Source organism: Sus scrofa, chromosome 12 (genome assembly GCF_054392235.1).
Source record: "Sus scrofa isolate SSC_HxYL_T2T_F1_AM1 chromosome 12, Sscrofa_HxYL_maternal_Yorkshire_Landrace_v2.0, whole genome shotgun sequence".
NCBI lineage: Eukaryota > Metazoa > Chordata > Mammalia > Artiodactyla > Suidae > Sus > Sus scrofa.
The window spans coordinates 40196203-40215653 of NC_139394.1; the positions used below are offsets into that span (position 1 = coordinate 40196203).

At 42.3% G+C, this 19451-nt stretch overlaps 1 protein-coding gene and 1 pseudogene across 7 annotated transcripts in view; one reads left to right on the forward strand and one right to left on the reverse strand.

Annotated features, from left to right (window-relative positions):
• Positions 1–14930: 14930 nt before the first annotated feature.
• Positions 14931–18121, reverse strand: LOC146398206 (developmental pluripotency-associated protein 2-like; annotated as a pseudogene).
• Positions 17997–19451, forward strand: part of CLTC (clathrin heavy chain) — a 69581-nt gene continuing 68126 nt past the window's right edge. For 4 of the 7 annotated variants that reach the window (XR_014820173.1, XR_014820175.1, XR_014820174.1 and 1 more), the window contains exon 1: positions 18665–18916. Coding sequence is in view for 2 of the 7 variants with exons in the window: in XM_021066047.2 (XP_020921706.1) it covers positions 18875–18916 (42 nt within the window). In the remaining 5 variants the exon portion in view is untranslated. 7 annotated transcript variants of the gene reach the window in all.

Consider the following 19451-nt stretch of genomic DNA (forward strand, 5'->3'; position numbering starts at 1 on the left):
GCTCATGGTAACACCGGATCCTTAACCCACTGAGTGAGGCCAGGACTCAAACCTGTATCTTCATGGATACTAGCTGGATTCATTTTCACTGTGCCACAACAGGAACTCTTGTTTGTTTTGTTTTGTTTGTCTTTTGGGGGCTGCACGCAAGCCACATGGAAGTTCCCAGGCTAGAGGTCAAATCAGAGCTCTAGCTGCCAGCCTACGCCACAGCCATAGCAATAACAGACATGAGCTGCACCTTCAACCTATAGCACAGCTCATAGCGAGGCCAGGGTTTTGACCCATGTCCTCATGGATACTAGTTGGATTTGTTACCGCTGATCCGCAATGAGAATTCCCTGTTTTGTTTTTCAGATCTAATATATCAGTGAAATCATTTGGTATTTGTCATTCTCTGATTATTTCACTTAGCATAATACCCTCTAGGTCCATTCACATTGTTGCAAATGGCAAGATTTCATTCTTTTAAAAAATTTATTTTTGTTTTTTTGCTTTTTAGGGCCACACCCATGGTATATGGAGGTTCCCAGGCTAGGGGTTGATTGGAGCTACAGCTGCCGGACTATGCTACAGCCGCAGCAACTCGGGATCCAAGCCACATCTGCAGCCTATACCACAGCTTATGGCAATGCCAGATCCTTAACCCACTGAGCAAGGCCAGGGATCAAACCTGCAACCTCATGGTTCCTAGTCAGATTCTTTTCTGCTGTGCCATGACGGGAACTCCTTCATTCTTCTTTTTTTTTAATGGCTAATTTTCCATTGTAAATATATATGCCACATCTTTATCCATTCATCCATCAATGGATGCTTAGGTTGCTTCCATATCTTGGCTATTATAAGTAATACTGCAATGAACATAAGAGTGCATATATCTTTTCAAATTAGTATCTTTGTTTTCTTTGGTAAAATACCCAGAAGTGGAATTCCTAGATCCTGTGGTAGTTCTATTTTTTAATTTTTTGAAGAATCTCCATATTATTTTCTATAGTGACTATACCACCTTACATTGCCACCAAAAGTATACAAGGATTCCCTTTCTCCATGTTCTTGCCCAGACTTACTTGTTGTCTTTCACATTTAACATATTCAAATAACACTTTTGACATTTTAAAATAATACAGGTTATTTTATAGAAGATCCTCAATTTGGATTTCTCTGTTTCCTCGTGGTTTTGCATTTGTGACTGCAATATTGCAGTCACAATGATAGAGTAACTTTCCCAAGGCATCAGATCTTTAGGTACATGATATTTACACCTTTTTGGTGATATCAATTTTGATTACTTGGTTAGGATGTTTTTTGGTTTATTTCTTCAATCTACTCTTATAGTTAATAAGTAATGTATAGGAGGGAACTTTGGGATTATGTGGTATAGCCTGTCCCTCATAAATGATTACTCTCTGGATTTATTACCAATCTCTGATTCATACCTGATTTAGTTTTATTTATTTATATATTTATTTATTTTTGGCTATTCCCATAGCATGCGGAAGTTCCTGGGCCAGGGATCAAACCCAAGTCACAGCAGTAACAATGCCAAGTCATTAACTGCTAGGCCACCAGGGAACTCCCAGTTGTATTCTTATGGTTGCAAAATGGTGGCTTTTTTTTTTTTTCTTCTATACAACTAACCCTTGAAAAACATGGGTTTGAACTGTGCATGTCCAGTTGTACACAGTTATAAATGATTTTGGATTTTTTTTTTTTCTTTTTAGGGCCAAATGTGCAGCATATGGAAGTTCCTAGGCCAGGGGTCAAATTGGAGCTGCAGCTGCCAGCCTACACCACAGCCAGAGCAACAGAGTATCCAAGCCGCATCTGCGACCTACACCACAGCTCGTGGTGATGCCAATCCTTAACCCACTGAGCGAGGCCAGGGATCAAACCCCTGTCCTCACGGATACTAGTTGGGTTTCTTTCTGCTGAGTCACAACAGAAACGCCCTGGTTTGGGTTTTTGTTTTTGTTTACAGTGAATACATAGTTTAGTACTACATGATCTGTGATTGATTTAATCCGAGGATGCAGAACCACTCTTATGGAGAGCCGACCATAAAGTTATATGAGGATATTCAACTGCTGGGAGGGTGCATGCCCCTGACTAACCACCTCATTGTTTAAGGGTCAGCTGTATTTATTTACTGGTATTATATTGGAAGGGAGAACCTTCTTTGAAGAAGAATTTCCAACAAATACTTGGGTGCTAGGAACAGTATAAATCAGAATTAGAAAGCCCAGGGAATGTTTGAGAGGGTGGTAGTCTATTTTAATTGGTGCATAGAGTATATATAGGAAAGTAATATGTTAAAAATATTGGTTGAGGACAGACTATGGAAGGCTTTGAAAGCCAAACTATGGAATTTGGACTTACTTTGTACTACGTGTGAATTTATTGGAGGGGAATGAGATCATTACATCTTTAAGGTAATTATAACAACGGTGTTGATAAGGATTGATTTCCTTTGAGAGGTCTGTGAGCAGTATTATTAGAAGAACACTGGATCTAGTTAAAAAGGTGGGGAAGGAGTCTTGGAGGAAAGGTAATCGTTTATGAAGTAGTTTGTTCTTTAAAGAATAAAGATTCACCTTCAGATTACTAAATGAAACAAAGTGAAAAGAAACAAATGAAAACGAATGTTATAGAAAAATGGGCAAGGGTTCCTGTTGTGGCTCAGGTGGGTTACGAACCCAACTAGTATCCATGAGTATGCGGATTTGATCCCTGGCCTTGCTCAGTGGGTTAAAGATATGGTGTTGCCATGTACTGTGGTGTAGGTCAATATGGCTAAGATCCCATGATGATGTGGCTGTGGCATAGGCTGGCAGCTCAGCCCCTATCCTGGAAACCTCCATATGCTGTAGGTGCAGCCCTAAAAAGCAAAAGTAAGCAAATAAACATGGTCATTGTATAAAAAGAAACGTGGAGTTCCCATCGTGGCTCCTCAGAAACAAATCTGACTAGCATCCATGAGGATGAAGGTTTGATCCTTGGCCTTGCTCAGTGGGTTAAGGATCCACCATTGCTGTGAGCTGTGGTATAGGTTGCAGATGGGGCTCGGACCTGATGTTGCTGTGACTGGTGTAGGCCAGCAGCTAAGCTCCAATTTGACACCTAGACTGGGAACCTCCATATGCCGCGGGGGCAGCCCTAAAAAGGTAAATAAAATATAAAAGAAAAAGAATGGCATGTAACATTTTCCATTGCATTTCCCAAATTACTAGTAAGATTCGGTATTTTATTTATTGACCATTCACTCACAACCTCATGGTTCCTAGTCGGATTTCTTAACCACTGAGCCATGACAGGAACTCCTAGTTGAATTCTTTACAGCAGTGAGAAGTGATTCTTAAGATTTCTGTTGCCTACTCTGCAAAATACATCAACCAGTTTACATTCCTAACAGCAATGTAGTTAAAGTACCTGTCTTACTGTAGCCTTTCGGTCCCTCAAAATCCCTCAAAAATATTCTCGTAACTATAGACAAAAAAAAAAAGCCTCATTATTATGTCAATGTACATATTTAGATATTCAGGTCTTTTCCCTTACTTTAAATTGTTTATAGTAAATGAAATTGGAGTTCCCATTGTGGCTCGGTGTTAACAAATTGGACTAGTGTAGGATGGCAGCTGAGGCTCCCATTCAACCCCTGGCCTGGGAACTTCCATATGCTGCAGGTGTGGCTCTAAAAAAAAAAGAAATGAAATTAACTGATTGGTATTTTGTAAGGTCAGATGGTAAATATTTTAGGTTTTTGAGCCATACAGTCTCTGTTGGAATAATTATGCTGCTGTAGTATAAAAGCAACCATAGATAATATATGAACAGATAGATATGGCTGTGTTCCAATAAAACTTTATGGACAGTGAAATTTGAATTTCATATAACTTTCATGTTAGGATATATTCTTCTTTTGATTGTATTTTACTTTATTCCAGAAAAGCAATTTTCATTCTAATTTAAATTGCTTCCTTTTTTTTTTTTTTTTTTTTTTTGTCTTTTTGTCTTTTTGCCTTTTCTAGGGCCATACCTGCAGCACATGGAGTTCCCAGGCTAGGGAACTAGGGGTCTAATCGGAGCTGTAACCACCACCCTATGCCAGAGCCACAGCAACTCGAGATCCGAGCCTCGTCTGTGACCTACACCACAGCTCACGGCAATGCCAGATCCTTAACCCACTGAGCAAGGCCAGGGATTGAACCCGCAACCTCATGGTTCCCAGTTGGATTTGTTAACCACTGTGCCATGACGGGAATTCCAAATTACTTCATTTTTTTAAAGAAAATAACGTCATTAAATACTGATTATTTTGGGGGTTTTGTTGTTGTTTTGGTTTTTTTGCTTTTTAGGCTTACAACCCATGGCATATGAAGATTCCCAGGCACGGGATTGAATCAGAGCTGTAGCTGCCAGCCTACGCCACAGCCACAGTGTCTGTGACCTACACCACAGCTCACGGTAATGCTGGATCCTTAACCCACTGAGCAAGGCCAGGGATCGAACCCACAATCTCATGGTTCCTAGTTGGATTCTTTTCTGCTGCACCACAACAGGAACTCGGCTTTTTTGGTTTTTACATTTTCTTTATATCAGAGCTGACAGGATTGAATATGTCAGAAACCAAAAAACTTAACTTGTAATCATTATTCTCCCAAAGATTTTCAAAGTACTCTGTATTATTTGTTAGCTGTTCCTTTAACCTGAAAACATGAGTAATACAAAATTCTTGTGAGGCTATTGAAAATTTTTCAAAGAAAAGAATTATATTGCTTGTTAGATAAAATCTGACATGTAGTTAACCTAATATTACTTGGTGCTTAGCTAAATCAGAGGAGATAAGGTGGGCTAACCCCGAATATAGCCTAGTACCCAGTTGGGTGCTTTTTGTAGGTATTTATAAATTTATAAATAAATTGGTAGGTATTTATAAATGATGGTTGTGTTAACTCTAGGTGTAATTGCCAACAGCATAAGATAGCCTAGCTTTCAAATTAAATAGGTGGTATAGCTTAAACTTAAAGAAGTGGTATATGTGGTACAGCTTAAGTAGGAGTTCCCTTGGCTCAGTGGTAATAACCCAACTAGTATCCGTAAGGATGAGGGGTTTAGATCTCTGGCCTCGCTCAGTGAGTTAGGGATCTGGCATTGCCCTGAGCTGTAGTGTAGGCCTCAGATTGGACGTGGATCTGGTATTATCAGTGTCATATTGAGAAGGGCTTTTTTGAAGGGTTTTGAGGTTTCCAATTCTGTTAAGTTGGGTTAACAATAAATAGGTCCTATGAAGGAGAAATTTGAGGGCCACTCATTCTTGCAGATAGAAAGTCAGCTTGGACTGAGGTTTTCTTTTTATAGGTGCAGTATTTAAAGACTGCTATCATGTGCTAGTTTGCTACTCCATCTAGTTACCTTTTTTTTTTTTTTTTTGATAGGCAAGAAATAGATTTATTAAGATAGGACGGTTGTGAGAGAGGCAAGTGGGTAGACACGGAAGCTCTGCCTAGTTCCCTTTTAAGAAATGGAATTTTTAAGGACTCTGCAGTAATGAGGCATATAATCTCATCTCTACATCTGATCTGATGGCTTAGTTTGATAGTTCCCAAATATGGAGATAGTAAAGGACTATCTTTATTAGGTTACTTTTTATTCTCTCCCTGTGGAAAGCTTTATATTTGAGTGGTTAGCTGTATATGTTGAGTGGCCTAAACTAAAAAGACCTTTTCATGCCTTTTGGTACTAATAGGACTGGTTTAGAAAAGAAAAATAAAACTTAAATTAGTAAATATGAGGTGTTTTTCATTACTACAGTGTTAAGGAATGAAAAATAGTTGCAGGATTGTAGACTGGACATTAAACTCAGTTATTTAGACTATGAACAACAAGGGGAAAAAAAGGTTTTGAGCTTCTTTTACATAATGCACTTTTATCAGTGATGACACATTGAGTGAGATAAGGCATTTGTAAAACTCATTTCTAGTGTGTCCTACAATTGGCACATATTCAGATCAGGCTTCATTTGCAGGAGTTCACAAAAAAGTGTGAACTTTTTTCACTATGCAGAAAGTTCACAGTGATGAACCTGAGGCCTTTAAGTTTCAGAATTGCTTTCCCATATAAAAATATTTTTAAGGCTTTTCAAAAGATTTTAACTTTTATTTATCATTATTATTTTGTCCTTTCAGGGCAGTACCCGGGGTATACAGAAGTTCCCAGGCTAGGGGTTGAATGGAATTACAGCTGCTGGCCTACACCACAGCAACACAGGATTCAAGCTGCATCTGCAACCAACACCACAGCTCACAGCAATGCAGGGCCAGGGACTGAACCTGAGCCCTCAGGGATGCTAGTCAGATTTGCTACCACTAAGCCATGACAGGAACTCCTTAACATTTATTTTAAAATTTTCATTGTATATACTGAAGTGTTTGTTGACCGAGTAAATTGTATTTCCTTGACATGGCTATTATTGAGTTAACTAAAACTTTGTTTACCACATCCTTAATTTTCTATTTTGAGTGTGAGTTTACTACCATAACAAGGCTACCTAATGGCATTGCTATTGGAAGAACTATCCCCAGAGTGTGACAGAATTTTAAGATTGCTGAGCGAAGAATGTTTGTGGGTCATGCCTTGCTTTGGGGACAGTAATAACTGCAGGAGGTCAAAAGAGACAGTTCTACGTACTTAGAAATTAGAAAAAAAAAGCCTATAACAATCATTCCCTCCTGGCACTTTCATTCTGTGATCCTCTCAAGCTTCTTTTAACTGTTTTTACATGTGAAAGGGACCTTGTGATTCTGATTCTGTTGATCAGTAGTGTTACAACTCTTTTGGGCTGTTCTGTCCCTAGTGCTGTGTATCACTATATTTAAACCAACTTTCCTGAGATGACTTTTTAAGGTAATGCTGAGCTACTTCATTCCTCTGCTGAGATCTGATTTAATCTTTTGAGAACATGGGAGGGGCCTATTTAATATGCTAGATCCCAGATTGTATTCCCACAGGACTAGCTAGTCTTGACTATTCACTTAGAACGTTTTCGACACAGAAGAGATTCAATACAGATCTTACGCCATTCATGATACACTATAAAAACTGTCTGTATAAATTAGGTTTAGGACAAGCCTGAGCAGTGAGTGATGAGTATATAAGTTCAGGTCTGTTTCATACTAAAATAAGAAAAAAGACCCATGAAAAATTTTTCGTTGCTTTCTAAGTATTCTTTTTGGGTTAGCTTTGCCTATAATCAGTGCTACCGAGGCCATCTCAGCAGGATGGGGCTGAAGAACAGGTGCTATGGAACTTAAGGAAAAAAATAACAAGACACAGAGAAAGAGTAAAGGTGGGAGCCCCGAGGGAACTCAAGGTCTCAGGAACCAAGAACCCTGCCTCCAGAAACCACACCAATTTTATTGTGTTTCTTCAATGAGATCACGTGAGGAGGGGCTATTGGAGGATAATCAAGGAAAATTAGAGAAACATGTCTCTCAACAATCAAGGAAGATTAGGGAAACATGTCTCGCAACATCTCCCCCTTTTTGTTTTTGCTGGAGGACAAAAATAAATCTTGCAACTTTTTTCTTAAATCGCTCGCCTCATGCATCCGTAGATAGAACATGAGTTTCAAGTTAAGTCTTAAGTGGAACTCTTCAGGCTTTAGCTGTGCTTAGACTGACCAGTTTCCAGGGATGGCCAGAGCAAGGCTTAGCACGCTCTGATGATGGCGAAGGGAGTCTCTAGAACTGACCATGAGAAGATTCTCAAGGTGCTATACAGCCTCCCAGGTGTCCATGTCAGCCGTGGAGGCAGACTTCCGGACCATGATGTAGTAGCAGAGGACGGTCCACGGAGCAACAACTGCAACCTTTACAGTAATTGGGGTTGCAATGCGACCCCTAATCTGCAAACTTTAATAGTCACAAAAAAAATGCATCAAAGCCCATATTCCTATACTGTTAATATTCTGCCTTAATTCCTGAGTTGGAGACTAACTGGGGAGAAAAAGGTGACAACCGCTCTGACTTCTTCCTGCTGAAAAGGGGCTTCGTTAGGGAAAGCAGTTAGGTCTCCACTCATAGAATCGTCAAGTGGGCTTTGATAAATTGTCTCGAATACCTCTTAACATTTGAACATTGATAGCGTAGTCAAGATGTAATGAAGCAAGAGGTACAATTACACAGGGTCTGAACAAAAGGATCAAGATCACAATGAATATGGTGAATAAATATTCTCACCAGGAGGAAGAGGTCAGCTGGTTCCACAGAGCAGCTACAAAAGTTGGAGCTGAATAGGACAGCTCATGAACCTGCTGTTGAAGATCTAGCAGGGAATGAGACATTCTGTGAACTATCAGGAATACAACATTTAGATTTTGTAAAAGCAAGGCCTTAGTCAAGGGAATGCCTTTTGAGGGTGAACAGTGGTATGTTCCACCACAGTTCCCAAATATTGATATGGACTTTTCATTTGAATCTTTTCGGTAGCAATAATCAATCCTGCTCCTTTTAGACAGGATTGCAAGCATTGAAAAACCTCAATCAGCTGCTCCCGAGAGGGTGCAGCACAAAGTATATCATCTATATAATGAACAATATAGCATTTAGGAAATTGTTGTCGAACTGGCTCAATAACTGAAGCCACATAATACTGACACAAGGTAGGGCTGTTTAACATACCTCGAGGCAGGACCTTCCATTGATAACGTTTTCTAGGGGCTTTTAAATCCAGTATGATTAACAGCCAGTTGGCTGTTATCATACTAGGAGATGGGAAGCCTGGTTGAAGGGCACCCATAGGCTGAATTACAGCATTTACTCCTCTTAAATCTGTTAACAACCTCCATCTTCCTGATTTTTTCTGTCTAACAAACACTGGCAAATTCCAAGGACTAAAGGATTCTTCTATATGGCCCTTACAAGATTGTTTAAAGCTATTAAGAGGCCACTGCTCAACCCAAACCGGTTTTTGATAGGTTCAGGAGAAGTATAATGGTTTTTACAAGCAGTGGCCATTAATGAAAAGGCTGATGTCCCACACCAGATTTTTCTACTTTAATCTCAGATTCGACAGGTTTGTAGCCCTGTTTCTGTAATATTTTTAATAAATCTCTCCCCCATAGATTAATAGGGAGTTGATCCAGTCCTTCACAATTAAGCCATTGGACACTCCTTTTGAGACCCTCTGCTTTTCCTAACCCAGTGACTTCAATATCAGCTGGCTCAAGAGGCCAGGTCTCTGGCCAGTGTAAATGGCTAATGACTGAAACATCAGCCCCAGTATCAAGTAGTCCTCTAAAAGATTTCCCATTTATGATAACTTGACAAGCGGGTCACTCCTCTAGGACCTTTTCAGATAAGAACACTCCTGCCCCTCTTGTGGTATTAAATTCCTTCTGTCTAAAATTATTCCTGTCTGTTTTCTTCTGTACTCTAGAATTAAGATTTGAGCAATCCGGAGTTCCCGTCGTAGCGCAGTGGTTAATGAATCTGACTAGGAACCATGAGGTTGCGGGTTCGGTCCCTGCCCTTGCTCAGTGGGTTAACGATCCGGCGTTGCCGTGAGCTGTGGTGTAGGTTGCAGATGCGGCTTGGATCCCGCGTTGCTGTGGCTCTGGCGTAGGCCAGCGGCTACGGCTCCAATTGGACCCCTAGCCTGGGAACCTCCATATGCCGCGGGAGCGGCCCAAGAAATGGAAAAAAGACAAAAAAAAAAAAAGATTTGAACAATCCAATCCCCTTTAATTTCCCAAGGAATCGCAGTGGAAACCATCACCTGTCCTTTATCATCCCCTATATTATCCAATATACCGGTATGAACTCGAACTCCTTGTTCCATTAGCCCTACCCTTCCTATTATCAATCCTACCGTATCAGTTGGTGATGGCTTTTCTAATTTGGTTGTAATAGAAATGGGAGTTTCACTGGGAAGTAGAATTAAATCCTGTAAACTAAGAAGATCTACTGTGATGTTAAATGCTTGTACAGAGTGTAGTCCCACGGAATCTCACATCAGTTGAGAGTTTGGCTTTTGTCCTAAATAGGGAACGCTTCCTTGGATGATGGGGCTGGAAGCTTGCCCCAAGGAGAGTTTCCCGACAAGGGGGTTCCATCTTTATGAAAGATGGACCGGCACTGACTAGCCCAGTGATATCCTTTATTACATCTTGGGCATAGCCTAGGCTGTTTATCATGGTAACTAGAAGGTGCCGAAACTCCGTGAAAGGAAGGTCAGGTTCGTGGAGAAGCACGACATTATGTTTTAGTACGTCCTGTCTTACCACAATTAAAATATTTTTCTAAAAATTTGTCTTTTACTTTTAAATTAGCCATTGCTTGAGCTAGCTTTGAGGCCTTAAAGGACTCTGTCCCCACTCCCTGACAGTTACTGGAAAAGCTAAACGTATGGCATCCAAGTTGCCTTCCCTTTGAACCTGTAAAATTCCCTGTTGAATAGACAATAGATGGCATTCAGGGATAACACTCATTTCCTTTGCAACCCTAGAAGTAGAGGCTTGATGAGTCCTCATCACCTTACTCCTAATAGGAGGTAGATGAGGAATATCAGTATCCAAAATTGGAGCTGAAGGCTCAGGAGCCAAACATTCTCTATGATAATTTTGCTCAGGGACTACACATTCAGGTTCCTCCAACAAAGGCGCAAACTCCCCTTCTTCTTCCTCCTCTAACTTCCCTGAAGTCTGTAGAGGTTCTAAAACTGATTTGATTAAGCTTCAGGTACTCCAAATAGACACAGGAATTGAAACACCCTTATCATGCAATGTCCTAAGCTCCGTTCCTACGTTTTCCCATATTTTTATTTTTTATTTTTTTATTTTTTTGGTCTTTTTGCTATTTTTTTGGGCTGCTCCCACGGCATATGGAGGTTCCCAGGCTAGGGGTCAAATCGGAGCTGTAGTCACTGGCCTACGCCAGAGCCACAGCAACGCAGGATCCGAGCCGTGTCTGCAACCTACACCACAGCTCACGGCAATGCCGGATCGTTAACCCACTGAGCAAGGGCAGGGATCGAACCTGCAACCTCATGGTTCCCAGTCGGATTCGTTAACCACTGCGCCACGACAGGAACTCCCGTTTTCCCATATTTTTAAATCTAGCATTTCTAAGGTAAGAAACCAATCAGTGTTTCTCAATAGTCTTAAAAAGTTCGAAGTGGGAAGTTCCTGTCGTGGCTCAGTGGTTAACGAATCTGACTAGGAACCATGAGGTTGCGGGTTCGATCCCTGCCCTTGCTCAGTGGGTTAAGGATCTGGCGTGGCCGTGAGCTGTGGCGTAGGTCGCACGCAAACAGGGCTCAGATATCGCATTGCTGTGGCTCTGGCATAGGCAGGCAGCTACAGCTCCGATTCAACCCCTAGCCTGGGAATCTCCATATGCCGCAGGAGCGGCCGTAGAAAAGGCAAAAAGAAAGAAAAAAATTCCAAGAGCTTATTTTCACTTATTTTTATCCCCCCCTTAAGGGGTTGTCTTAACAAACAAATATAAGAATTATGATTTCCTGCAATTACCTTATTTCCCATTTAACCCTGTAAACACCTGAGAAAGGGAAGTTATCTGCAGGATGTCTTTAGCATGGCCATGCAAAATTCCTCCCTTCTTCTCAGGGCTCCGTAGCACTTCCACAAAATACCACTGTAGTCATGGCCTTTCGTTCCTCGTGCCTGCCTGTTTGCCTGCCACATGTTGGGCGCCACTTGCCAAGGCCAGCTAAGCAGGATGGGGCTGAAGAAAGGGTGCTACGGAACTTAAGGAAAACATAACAAGACACAGAGAGAGAGAGAGTAAAGGTGGGAACCTGGGGGACTCAAGGTCTCAGGAACCAAGAGCGCTGCCTCCAGAAATCACACTGCTTTTGTTGTGTCTCTTCAATGAGATCACGTGAGGAAAGGATAATCAAGGAAAATTAGAGAAACACGTCTCTCAACAATCAAGGAAGAAGATTAGGGAAACATGTCTCGCAACACAGTGCCTTGTCCAGGACCAAAGTAAAGTGGTCATGGTATGGCTGATGGATACCTGAGCCACTTACTGGCTTTTGATGTGCTCTTTATCTAAACCTACTGGGATTCATATAAGTGGCCATTTAAAGCTGCTGTTTAGGGAGTTCCTGCTGTGGCACAGCGGAAACGAATCCAACTGGTATCCATGAGGATGCAGGTTCGATCCCTGGCCTCGATCAGTGGGCTAAGGATTTTGCATTGTGGTGAGCTGGGGTGTAGGTGGAAGACGTGGCTCAGATCCCATGTTGCTGTGGCTGTGGTTTAGGCCAGCAGCTGTAGCTCTGATTGGACCCCTAGCCAGAGAACTTCTATATGCTGTGGGTACGGCCCTAAAAAACAAAAAATAAAAATAAAGCTGTTTAAATGGCAAAACCACTTAGCTTGCTTAGGTAATGCTAAAGTATATCCCTCTTGGTTTCGTTAAAATCTGAACTTTAATTATTTGGTACTGTGGGTTAGGTTTAAAGTTCTGCTTTAAAATTAATCTCTTGGAGTTCCTGTCATGGCGCAGCAGAAACAAATTCAACTAGGAACCATGAGGTTTCAGGTTTGATCCCTGGTCTCGCTCAGTGGGTTAAGGATCTGGCATTGCCATGAGCTGTGGTGTAGGTCGCAGACATGGCTCAGATCTGGCATTGCTATGGCTGTGGCGTAGGCCAGTGGCTACAGCTCCAATTGGACCCCTAGCCTGGGAACCTTCATATGCCAAGGGTGCAGCCCTAAAAAACAAAAATAAAGAAAATTTAAAAATAAAATTAATCTCTTACTGATTGAGAAATATCTTTGTGTCTTTTGCAATGCAGCTAGCTCACACAGGTTTGTTTGTTTTTTTGTGTGTGTGTGTTTTTTTGTGGGCTCTATATTCTTCCCCCCCTCCCCAATTACTAGTAAAGACACTGAGTCAGTAATCAAAAACTTCCCAAACAAAAGTCCAGGACCAAGATTCTCATACTAAGTGAAGTAAGTCAGAAAGAGAAAGACACACACCATATGATATCACCTATATGTGGAATCCAAAATATGGCACAAATGAACCCATTCATATACCAGAAACAAACCCATGGACAGAGAGAGCAGACCTGTGGTTGCCAAGGGGTTGGGGAGGGAATGAGATGGATTGGGAGCCTGAGGCTAGTGAATGCAAACTATTACATTTACAATGGGTAAGTATCGAGGTCCCATCCACTCACTAGCGATAGAACATGATGGAAGACAATATGAGAAAAAGAATGCACACACATGCACAATTGGGTCATCCCACTGCACAGCAAAAATTGACAGAACACCACAAATCAACAATTTAAAAAAATTTTTTAAAGTCCAGGACCAGATGGCTTCTCTGATGAATTCTAAAAAAACAGTGTTTTCCTGGTTTTTTGTTTTTGGTGGTTTTTTTTTTTTTTTTTTTTTTTTGGTCTTTTTAGGGCCACACCCATGGTACATGGAGGTTCCCAGGCTAGGGGTCGAGTCAGAGCTGTAGCTGCCAGCCTGCACCACAGCCACAGCAAGGGGGGATCCAAGCTGGTATCTGCAACCTACACCACAGTTCACAGCAACACCGGATCCTTAACCCACTGAACGAGGCCAGGGATCAAACCCACAACCTCATGGTTCCTAGTCTGCTTCCTTAACCGCTGAGCCATGACGGGAACTCCCTGTTGTTGTTTTAAAAATGGTCTATAACATATTTGTTGCAGATTACAACATAGTAATTCACTATTGGTGTACACTACAAAGTAACAGACCACGAAAAATCTACTTACAATTATTACCATAAATTACCCCCCTTCACCCACTCCACCCACCTCCAACACCTTCCTCTCTAGTAACCACTGATTTTGTATTAAGACATGGCCCATCTAAAAGGAATGATGTTGGTGTGTTCAAAGGAGTTTCTTTCTCTTCCTCACGGCAATTAATTTTTTCATAATTTTCTCATTCCTCTTAGCACGTTCAACATATTATCTTCTAGGTCTGGGAATTTTGGAAAGCGCAGGCAAGAAACATGAAGAGAGAGATCATCCTCCTGGAGGGAGTCAGGCACCCAGGCTTGACCTGCATGGAACTGCAGGCAAACCCAACTTCTTCTGTGTCTGCCAAGCATAGTCTGCTATGTACCACACACCACCAAACACAAGAGGCTTGCGGCAGAAAGGTCTCAATAGAAGTAGGGACAGGGAGTTCCCGTCGTGGCGCAGTGGTTGACGAATCCGACCAGGAACCATGAGGTTGCGGGTTCGGTCCCTGCCCTTGCTCGGTGGGTTGACGATCCGGCGTGGCCGTGAGCTGTGGTGTAGGTTGCAGACGCGGCTGGGATCCCGCGTTGCTGTGGCTCTGGCGTAGGCCGGTGGCTACAGCTCCGATTCGACCCCTAGCCTGGGAACCTCCATATGCCCTGGGAGCGGCCCAAGAAATAGCAACAACAACAACAAAAGACAAAAAGACAAAAGACAAAAGACAAAAAAAAAAAAAAAAAAAAAAAAAAAAAAGAAGTAGGGACAGGAAGTTCCTGTTATGGGTCAGTGCTAAGGAACCCAACCAGTATCCATGAGGATGCAGGTGCAGTCCTAAAAAAAAAAAAAAAGAAAAAAAAAGTAGGAATAGGAGGTGAATTCACAGCCTCAAGGTGAAGGGCTCTTGCAGCAATTATTATTATTATTTGTTTTTTAGGGCCATGTACCCTTGGCATATGGAAGCTTCCAGACTAGGGGTCTAATGAGAGCTACAGCTGCCCACCTAAGCCATAGCCACAGCAATGTCAGAACTGAGACTCGTCTGTGACCTATACCACAGCTCATGGCAATGCTGGATCCTTGACCCACTCAGCCTGGTCAGGGATTGATACTAGTCAGGTTCATTTCCGCTGAGCCACTATGGGAACTCCCTCTTGGAGCAAGCAGTTCTTGACCTATGCCTAAGTTATCATTTCCACTTCAACCATGTTAGTCTTTTTCTCTCACTCATCTTCCTTTTCTGAGCGCTTACTCTCTTGGTCCCTGTCTTGTGTTTCTTTGAGCCTGACTGCAATCTAGCCTTCTGTGATGTTTCAGGAATATACTGATCTTTTTTAGGATAAGCATGTGTCTTAGATACCTCTATTTTCTTGCCATCGGTACTCAAGTTGTTGGCACCAGTTCGACATTGTCCTGACTCAACTGCATTTTTTTTTGCTTTTTTAGGACCACACCTGAGGCACCCAGAAGTTCCCAGGCTAGGGATCGAATTGGAGCTGCATCTGCCAGTCCACCCCACAGCCACAGCAATCTGGTATTGCCAGATCCTTAACCCACTGAGTGAGGCCAGGGATGGAACCTGCATCCTTATGGATACTAGTTGGGTTTGTTACCACCGAGCCACAACAGGAACTCCCTGACTCACTTTATTAATTGGAGGCAAAATGGTTGGCAAAAGATAAACTGTTTTATGACAAGATGTGGGACAAGCTTTGAACTATTCATTGGTTTCAGGAGGATGAACTTCATCATTTGTACTCAGCAGCTCCACCTTGACTTCTGAAGTTGAAGAAACACCTGGTTCCTTTTGATGGTCTTCAACAATTTCCTCATTAACTGGAACCAATGTAAGAATCACACTTTCCTCCTCCAATGCCACTTCAAAATAATTCTTCTCATGATTTGGGTATGCCACTTTGAAGAACTCTCAGAGAAAGGCAAAGCTGGCAATGTTAAGGATACCTGCAATTTAATCCTCTAAACCTCATGCTGTTTTTAAAAGGTCAAGTTAAAAGGCAGGGGCCTTAAATCCTGAGTTGCTTAAAGACGAAAAATTTCAGAGAAATCCTACAGTGAAAAGTTTTTCTGATGTGTCATTCCCACTGTAAGATACACACACACACACACACACACACACACACACACACACACACACACGTAGCATAGTTCCTGGCATAAAATATAAAATTAGAGACACAATAAGGTTTTCTTGTATAGGTTTTGACAAACTGGTATGCCTCAAAATAGCAGATGAGCAATGCCATTTTTGCTAATAGCACCTGCTGTGACTCAGAAAAAGGACCTACTATTGAATATCCTGCAAAAAATATCTTCAAAGAATTTGACCATTTATCTTAACATGGTTACCTTACTAAAACATTTTCTGAAACCAAAAGCTGGGATGATAATACATTTATAGCAATAGTCTTATTAAAGACTGTCATAGTTAACCTAATGCATCAAAACAAATGCTGGGTTTCTCCTATCTTCTCTAACTTAAGGTAGTGCCTGAAAACAAAGCCATTCAGTAACTGCTCAGGTAACTGTTAACAGTGACTCAGCCTTTGTGGCTTCTAAATTAAGGATTGACAACCTTTGTCCTGACTCTATACCATTAGCAAGAACAGTATACTGACATAAAAAACTCTCATTACCTCAGCCAAAATTATTGATCTTTAAAAGTAATAGGTTTGGGTTTTGCTTTTTATTTAATGTTTTTGATTTGGACCACTTTTTTCTTTTGAAAACCTTTTGATTTATCGTCTTGAAGGACACAGTATTCGAAATGAGCGGGCGTATTAAATCTATTTTTCTTCTCTCTAAATGATTTCTGAAAACAATGCATTTATTAGATTTCTGTGTGTGATGACACAGCAGTCACTTTAACAGAATCTCAGTGCACTTTTGCTTAGCTATTCCACACTAAATACTCAAGCTAAAATCAATTACTTTGGGGAATTCTAAATTATTTAACATTACGGTCTGTTTGAAAATGCAAGTTATTATTAAAAATTTAATAAAAATTAATAAAAATTTTAGTAACTGGTTCATGACATAGCTCTTGTATTCCAGTTATTAATAAAAATTTTGGTAATTGGTTCACGACATAGCTCTTGTATTCCAGATTCTGAAACTGGAAATATAACTTGATTAAACTATTGCTTTTACTGTAATAAAACACCTTTAGATATTTAATTTAGAATTTGTCTACTTCCAAAAAAGATTCAAAGCAGCTACTACTAAACTGGTATCAGAAAGTAATTTCAAATGTTGCAGAATACAAAACATCTTCAAGTATGTGGCTTAACAAAACACAATGAAATTTTGCCAAGCATAAATAGTCACTCTGACGACATGGTGGCAAAGCTTTTCTTTGCAGAACAGTCTGCTGCCTTACCGGCCAAAGATTCTTCTCTCATCCTCAGTATGTGAGATATACTTTGGGAAAAACATTTAAAGCAATTTAAATGATTAAGCAAATTTCTTTAAGCAAAACTGCTTAACACAAAATTATTGTATACCTAATAGGGTTTTATATTTAACTGAAAAGGACACTAATTAATGTGTACTTGAATTTTTCAAGATCTTTCTGGAAAAACAATCACATCTCTTACAAGATGAAAAGTACAAAATTCACTTTATTGTATTTGGGCTATTATGCAATATTACAGCTTATACTTTAGCAATAAAGTACTGGGAAGTTTATTAATCGATAATGAATACCTTAGATACCTTAATGCTGTTAGAAGACGCGGTGCTCCCCCTTTGAAGCTCTTCCATCCCCAAACTGCTAATTTACAGTGTTCAGGTGGTCCCAGGGAAATACACCAGTAATAGTTAATCCCTTTCTCCAAGCGTGTACATTAACCACACCGAGGTTTTTACATACTATCTTTAAGAAATCTTTGAGGCTCATTACTAGACATGACTTTAAAAAACCCTCCTACTACAATTTTAGTCCAATTCTTAAGTGTATTCATGACACTACAATTCTTCAACACGATTTATTACGAGGCTAGACCCATATACACGTCCGCCAAAATGTCCGCAGAAACGTTAAGAAAGGCTATCACAAGGCCAGCTTGAGATACTCATAAATGACTTTCACTGTCCTGTGAACCAACTGTTTAATATCCGAAGAGACTACTAGTTCTAGTTAGAACCCAAGCGTCAGCTTTTGCAAACGGCAGAAGGGCGTGCACAAGTGCAGAGAGGGTTTTTAAACCCCATTTCATACCCTCCTCCCTGGGAAGTAACAAACCACCCACCACATGAAACTAGGCGGGGGAGGAGCGCCGCAGCCGGCTGCCAGGAGCGCTCTGCAGGGAGGCGGTTTCCCTGAGTCACGGAGAGGGCGGGAGGCTGGGCCCATCTGCCCACGCCACGTCTTCTTCGTAAGGGGACTCGGTTTAAATAGGTAAGGCCCACAGGGGAAGGGACCAGCACCGCCGTTCCTCAAGGCGGCCCAACAGCCACCTCATTCCCAGGAGACGCCGCACTTCCCTAAAATTCGCGCTGCATTCTAGCAGTAAGCAGCCGACCTTTCCCGACCAGCATCACGTGCACCCGGAAGTACGTGGGTGGGACCTAAAGCGCCCACGGAAATGACGTTAGTCGCCCCTAGTCGCATGATGTGGCAAAATGCAAAAAAAAAGGGGAGGGGGGAGGGAAAGCAGGCGGCCGGGGAAAGTGATGAGGCTAAAAAAGTAGTCCCTTCGAGTCCTCTATTTACCACCGTGTCGTAGCAGTAAGTGAGGCTTTTAGCGCACTGCGCCCCAAATTCCTGCGCCTCCGCTGTACCGCGGCACTCCGTGGAGGGGTACATAAGGCGGAGGGGGTGAGGCAACTTGGGCGGAGTTCTGTCGCCAGGATCCCTCCGCAGGGCTCAGCCGTTTCCGGAGTCTGCGCTGCGCCCGGTTCCGCCATTGCGGCTCTCCCGGACCCTGGAGCCTCCGCCCCCGACCTGAGCTCTTTCGTCTGCCTGCCAGTTTCCTGCGTCCCCGGAGACTATCCTGCCGAGCCCAGCCTTCCCCCTCCCCCTTCTCCTCCTCTCCCTTGGAGAGCCTGGGCAGCCACTGCCCCGCAGCCCCAGTGACAGGAGGAGACCATACCCCCCGACAGCGCCATGGCCCAGATTCTGCCAATTCGTTTTCAGGAGCATCTTCAGGTGCGGTGGGGCCCTGGCTGGTGAAGGCTATGTAGAGAGGGCGGTAGGAAGGAAGAAGTTGGAGTCTGAGCCCAAGCAAAAAGGGTAGAATGGGGGGGTGGTAATCGGTTCCTGGGGTAGATGGAGAATGGGGGCACTATTTGGAAAGCTTAAAGGGTTAAATGATGTGGGGCTTGGATGGAAAGGACGCGAGTCTGGGTACATAGGGGAGCGAGGCCAGGCCTGGATTTGAAGGCTTTTTCATCTTCGCTTCCTGGATGACAAGAACTGCGCATACTAACCTTTCCACCCCCCGGTTTTATCCAGTTCATTCATTTGGGTAGGTTGGGGGCGGGGGAAGGGTTCTCCCGCGTTTCTTGTAGAGCAAGAATTCTTATCCCCTAGGCCAGTGCAGGACTGTCACCTCCCATTGCTCTCTCTCTTACCATTTCCCCTTCGTGTCTGCACCCTGGAGTTGTGGCGCGGGTGGGTTGGGGAGGAGCAGCCTTTTTTCTTCCTCCCTCTGCGGCTCTCAACAGGAAAGGCACCTTCCCTG